Source organism: Microtus ochrogaster, chromosome 10 (assembly GCF_000317375.1).
Source record: "Microtus ochrogaster isolate Prairie Vole_2 chromosome 10, MicOch1.0, whole genome shotgun sequence".
Classification (NCBI taxonomy): domain Eukaryota; kingdom Metazoa; phylum Chordata; class Mammalia; order Rodentia; family Cricetidae; genus Microtus; species Microtus ochrogaster.
Window position 1 is genome coordinate 34,719,549 of NC_022016.1, and position 5,703 is coordinate 34,725,251.

Genomic DNA, 5,703 nt, shown 5'->3' on the forward strand with positions numbered 1-5,703 from the left:
GGTTCCTGTCCTAGAACTAGCTCTTGTAGACCAGGCTGGCCTCGAACTCACAGAGATCTGCCTGTCTCTGCCTCCCAAGTGCTGGGATTAAAGGCCTGTGCCACCACCGCCCGGCTTATTGGCTAACTCTTAACACTAATTTAACCCATTTCTATTGATCTGTGTATCACCATGTGACAGTGGCTTATCAGCAAAGATTTGGCATGTCTGACTCTGGAGGCTCCATGGTGTCTCCCTGACTCTACCTTCTTTCTCCCAGAATTCATTCTAGTTTTCCCCTCCTACCTAAGTTCTGCCCTATCAACAGGTCGAGGCAGTTTCTTTATTCACTAATGGTAATCACACCACATAGAGGGGACTCCTGCTTCATATTTTATACATGTACATTTCTAAGTTTTATACATATGCATCGGTGCTAATTTGTACATACATGTGTTTACAACCATCAATTAGTGTTTATTTAAAATATATACTTATATATTTTGCAAATTTAAGTTTATTATATTTTGTATATGTATAAACATGTATACTTAATAAGTGTGTATCTAAATACATTTTTAAATTATGTTTTTCTTCTTTTGAGGCAGGGTCTGTCTATATGGCCCTGGTTGTCCTGGAACTCACTGTGTAGACCAGACTGGCCTCAAGCTCACAGAGATCCATCTGCCTCAGCCTCCTCAGTACTGGGATTAAGTCTTGCACCACCCCTGCCCTAAAAATTAGTTGTTTGATGCTCTCATGTAGCCCAGGCTGGCCTCAAACTATGTAAGGAGCTAAAGCTAGCCTTGATTATCCTGTCTCCAGCTCCCTAGAATTACAGTTGTGGGCCACAAGGCTCAATAAATACTTGTACATCTAAATTCTAACTAATGTCCCAGTCCCAAATTTTTCTGTACACTGATAGTCACAGAGACTCAGGAATTTAAGCCCTAAAAATGCCCATTCCTGTTCGCTAAGCCTTAAAATCCCCGGGGCTGCCAAGGTAATGAATGGGTGAGGGACAACAGCTTGGCCTTGTCTCCCTGCAGGTGTTTGGCTTCCTGAACCTGGTCCTCTGGGTTGGCAACCTATGGTTCGTGTTCAAAGAGACAGGCTGGGCCGCCCCATTCATGCGCGCACCTCCAGGCGCTCCGGAAAAGCAGCCAGCCCCTGGGGATGCCTACGGCGATGCCGGCTACGGGCAGGGCCCCGGAGGATATGGGCCCCAGGACTCCTACGGGCCTCAGGGTGGTTACCAACCCGACTACGGGCAGCCAGCGGGTGGCGGTGGCGGTGGCTACGGGCCTCAGGGCGACTACGGGCAACAAGGCTATGGCCCACAGGGAGCGCCCACCTCCTTCTCCAATCAGATGTAATCTGGTGAGTGATGGATGGATGGATGCGGCAGGAAAAGACAAGAAATGAAACTTGAAGGAACCAATAGACAGGCAAAACTACAAAAAAGGGGGAGGGGGAACGAACGCGGAAAATCTAGCCAATGGAAGGAGAGCAAGAGAAGGAAGGGGCAGGAGCAGCGTTCAGAGTAACCAATGAATGGAGTGTAGGAGCACTTGCGCAGTGGAGAGTCACGGAAGTAGTGCAGTTTCCAGGTAGGGAAGGAGAGGTGGGTCTTCGAAATGATTGATAAACTAATAGGAAATAAAGCGGATAGATGGAGGAAGGTAAGCACGGTGGGGTTTGAGGGTTACCAGCGCACGAGCAGGATGTAGATCTGCTGCTCCCTCTCCTTAACTCTTGTAGTGAAAGAGACGCTTTGGAATTTCAAATGAAGAAAACGGGAAGGGCAGGGGCCTTGGAAACATACATATGCCTTCTTGTTGGGCCATAAAAGAAATGAATGCCTGGCGTGATGGAGCACATATACAATCCCCGCACTTGAGAGGCTGAGGCACGGGGATTGCAAGTTCTTGAGTCCTGCTTGGTCTCTATAACCAAATCCTGTCTCAGAGAGAAAGGTGGCATCACCTAGATGGGAATAGATTTGCTAGTGGGTGAGCCAGGTTGGAGAGTCTTCTAAAGCAGCTCACATTTAATCAAAAAGTCCTTGGCCGGGTGTGGTGGGCCCAGTGCCTTTAATCCCAGCACTGGAGAGACAGAGAGAGGCGGGGCTCTGTAAATTCAAGACCAACCTGGTTTACAAGGCAACAACTTCCAGGTCACTCAGGCCCAGACTTTCCATTTTTCACATTCATCTTCCCTCTTCCCTCTTCGCAAGAGCCTAGTCTATCCCATTTACAACCTGTTCCACCCGCAGCGTCCACAAGGATTCGGCTAGGCCACTGTTCTCCTAAATTCAGAAATCGCTGTCCTGTTTTCAGAAGCCGGTTATAACATCTCACTAAAAGGCAACAATTTTCCAGAGTGGTCACAAGACCCACATATGCTGCACAGATGGCTTTGTCTTTTTTGTATGGTCGATGTTATTTTTGAGACCAGGTCTCCTGGAGCTCATGCTGGCCTGGAGCTCATTGTGTTAGCTAAGGATGACCTTGAATTCCTGATTGTGCCTCCACCTCCCTGTTTTGCTAGGGTCCCACTAATGTAGCCCAGGCTGGCGTCAAACTTGTTTTCCTCGTGCCTCTGCCTCCTAAATTCTGGGGTCACAGGCATATACCTCCAACTCCATAATCAGTGATTATTTGTCTAAAACAAATCCTCCTGTTATCTCTCATCACACCCTATGTTTTTCCATATCGCAATTTTAATTGCTAACTTATGGTTCATGACTGTATTCCACTAGATTGGAGGTATAATCAAGGCTCATTCATGCTATACACACATCACTTAGAGCACTTCTTAAAAATGATTTTATTTTTGTTTGATTATGTATATGTGTGTGAGTATGTGCGTGTGAGTTCAAGGAGCCCAGGAGAAAGGTCAGATTCCTTGGAGCTGAAGTTACAGAAGGTTGTGACCCACCCAGTGTGTATGCTGGGAGTCAAATGTGGGCCCTCTGAAAGAGCGGCAAGCTCTCTTAGCTTCTGAGCCATCTCTACAGCCTCACTTAGAGAATTTCTTGTTCTTGGGTGACAGGTCTCAGTACATAGCATTGGCTATCTTGGGACTTACTCTGTAGACCAGGCTAGCCTTGAGCTCACAATGATCCACCTGCCTCTGTCTCCTGAGTGCTGAGATTAAAGGTGTGCGCCACCATGCCTGGCCTCTTATCATTTTATATTAGGTGATTCCCTAATACGTCCTGTTCATCCTGTGAGGCTTGTCTCCCCTAATAATGATGTAAGCCTCACCAAGATAAGGTTACTTACTTTGATTTTCAACAGTGACTAGAATGGTACTGAAAAATGGGCTTTTTTGATTAGGAGAGAGGACCTCAACTGTTGCTTTGGTACCCAGTTTGAGCAAGGTTGGTAATATCTTTGTCGTGAGAACAGCTAGAATGAGGCTGATTCCAGAGCTGTTAGAGAAGAAAACATGCCAGGCAGAAGAAAAAGTGTTGTGGCCCAATCCCTCCCTGGGGATGTCACCCTCACGTGTAGGGCACCACCCTCATCTGGACTTCTCCTTTCTGTGGCTTTTGTCTCTACAGGTCAGTGAAGCCCACGAAGACCCCATGGGTGGGCAAGAGCTCAAGAGAAGACCTGCCCCCCTTCCTATCCCCATACCCTAGGTCTCCACCCCTCAACCCAGGAGACCCTAACTGTCTTTGCTGTTTATATATATATATATTATATTATATATAAATATCTATTTATCTGTCTGAGCCCTACCCTCACCCACTTCTCCATGCACTAGGGGCCCAGTCCTGAATGGGCTCCTCCCTTATCCTGACCTTGCATTCCTCAGCCCCTCTCTGTTCCCTAGCCCTGTCCCTTGAGGTAAGAGGACTCTAGAAAGGGGACAGGAAGGGGACCAGACCTTGGCTGCATGGGGAGGGTCAATGTGACTTTTCCTTTAGTTGTCTCCCTCTGCTCCTCCTGACTCTCTAGTCTTGGTTCCTCCAGCATTGCCTGAACAGAAGCTTAAATGGAAATCCAACCCCAAGAGTAGGATAGCAGATTGGGTGGGGATACAGGATATGAGTGAACCAGGTGGAGAGATGGGAGGAGCTCTGGAGAGTCAGCAGAGAGCTGGGTTCCAGACATACTAGACACTAGACATGGAGCCTTTTAGGGAAATGGTGTCCTACAGCATTCTGGAATGGGGTTAGAAGGGACTCAAGGGAGCGGTTTTAGGAGGGGCGTGGCTTTAACATCCAGTGGGCTCCAGAACGATTCAGCTTGGGTTGGAACCAGCAACCCAAGTGTATATTGAAATATGCAGGAGTCTGTGTTTGATTCGGGAGTGATGTAGGCTTGAGAGGAGGTCCTGTCAGGGTTCTAGACGGGCATATGAAGGGTATGAGGAGTGTGTGATGGTCTCTGAAGGGAAGCCCTTCCTGTCGTGGGGCAGCAAAGAAAATACGTTTTCAAAGGAGTAGGGTTCGAGCAGTGGGGGTGGGGGGGCCATAGTTAGGAGCCATGAGACGAGTTTTGTTAAACGCAGGAGAGAGAACACACCTGGCACCCTGGGAATTGAGGTAACCTGGGAAGAGCCAAGTTATCGTGGTTTGGAGGGTGAAGGGTGGGATCCAGAGAGAAATGTCCCTTGCTCACCCCCTCAAGAGACAGCTAAAGAATCAGAGGACAGAGTCTACAGGTCTGTGGGGCTGACCCACCCTCTTCCCCTTTCTCTACCCTCTCCCTCCACACTCCCCTCTGCCCCGGAATACTTGGAGGCTGGGTCTGGAGCCCCCATCCTGTACCCTCTGCTGTGTCTGTGATGTTGGTAGTGCCTGTGATCGTGTGTTGCCATTTTGTCTGACTGTGGCCCTTCCCTCTTCCCTCCAGACCCCCCACTTTCCTGTGCCCTTCGGTATTGTTTGAAGACTCCCTCCCCGAGGAAAAACAAATATGAGAAATTCCCTTCTCCCAAATAAACTCCTCAGCCACCCAGTTCATCTGGCTCTGATTTCTCAGTGCGTCGTTTCCTTTGGGTGCAGACGAAGGAAGAGGAGGCAAGAGGAGAGGAAATCAGAGGAAGCTCAGCCCCCAGTAGCATCCTGCTGAAGCCTTGCCTACAAAGTATTCCGAGTCTCTGAGTTAGCACTGCTTGCTGTACCATTGCTGGCCATCTAATCTTTCTAGGATGTGGTCCTCATGCTGATCCCTTAGCCACCACCCTTCCTGGTCCCAGTGAAGTCTTGTCCTCAAATTCTCAAGGCCTCTGTAACTAGGGAGACTCCACAAGACTTCATCCTACCCAAGCTCTTGTTTTTGAACACTTCAGGTCCTGTGGTAGCTATCTTCTTTCTCTTGCCTCAGCCTAAGGAGGGGAACCAAAGACCTACCAGGTGGGGAGGCTGATTAACTGATGAAGATCCTCCCCCCCCAACCCCAGTTTCTCCCGGACAAGGGTCAGGAAGTGACAGGGCTGTGTGTAATGGGGTTTGGGGGGGGTGGAAGGGAGAGTTCCTGGGCGCCCAAGATGAAAGGCCTGTCTGACCCGTTGCTGCCTCACGCCTAATTAAAGACTTCACTGGGGCGCCTGAGTTCTGAGTTGTGGCTGCCAGTACTTGACCCCTTCCTAGCCCCAAGGCCCAGAGATGCCAAGAGCAGGAAAGAGACCCAGCTCTGGAAGTGAGCTCAGGAAAGGCAAGATCTACCTGGCTACAGAAAAATAAGGGAGCAAGAAGGAAAGCTCTAA

General features: G+C 49.0%; 1 protein-coding gene across 1 annotated transcript in view; it reads left to right on the forward strand.

Moving 5' to 3' along the window:
• Positions 1-4,955, forward strand: part of Syp (synaptophysin) — a 13,229-nt gene extending 8,274 nt beyond the window's left edge. Inside the window, exons 6-7 of the mRNA XM_005352775.3 lie at positions 1,029-1,359; positions 3,548-4,955. Of these exons, the coding sequence (XP_005352832.1) occupies positions 1,029-1,355 (327 nt within the window). The 3' untranslated portion in view covers positions 1,356-1,359; positions 3,548-4,955. The remainder of the gene's footprint in view (positions 1-1,028; positions 1,360-3,547) is intronic.
• The last annotated feature ends 748 nt before the right edge of the window (positions 4,956-5,703 follow it).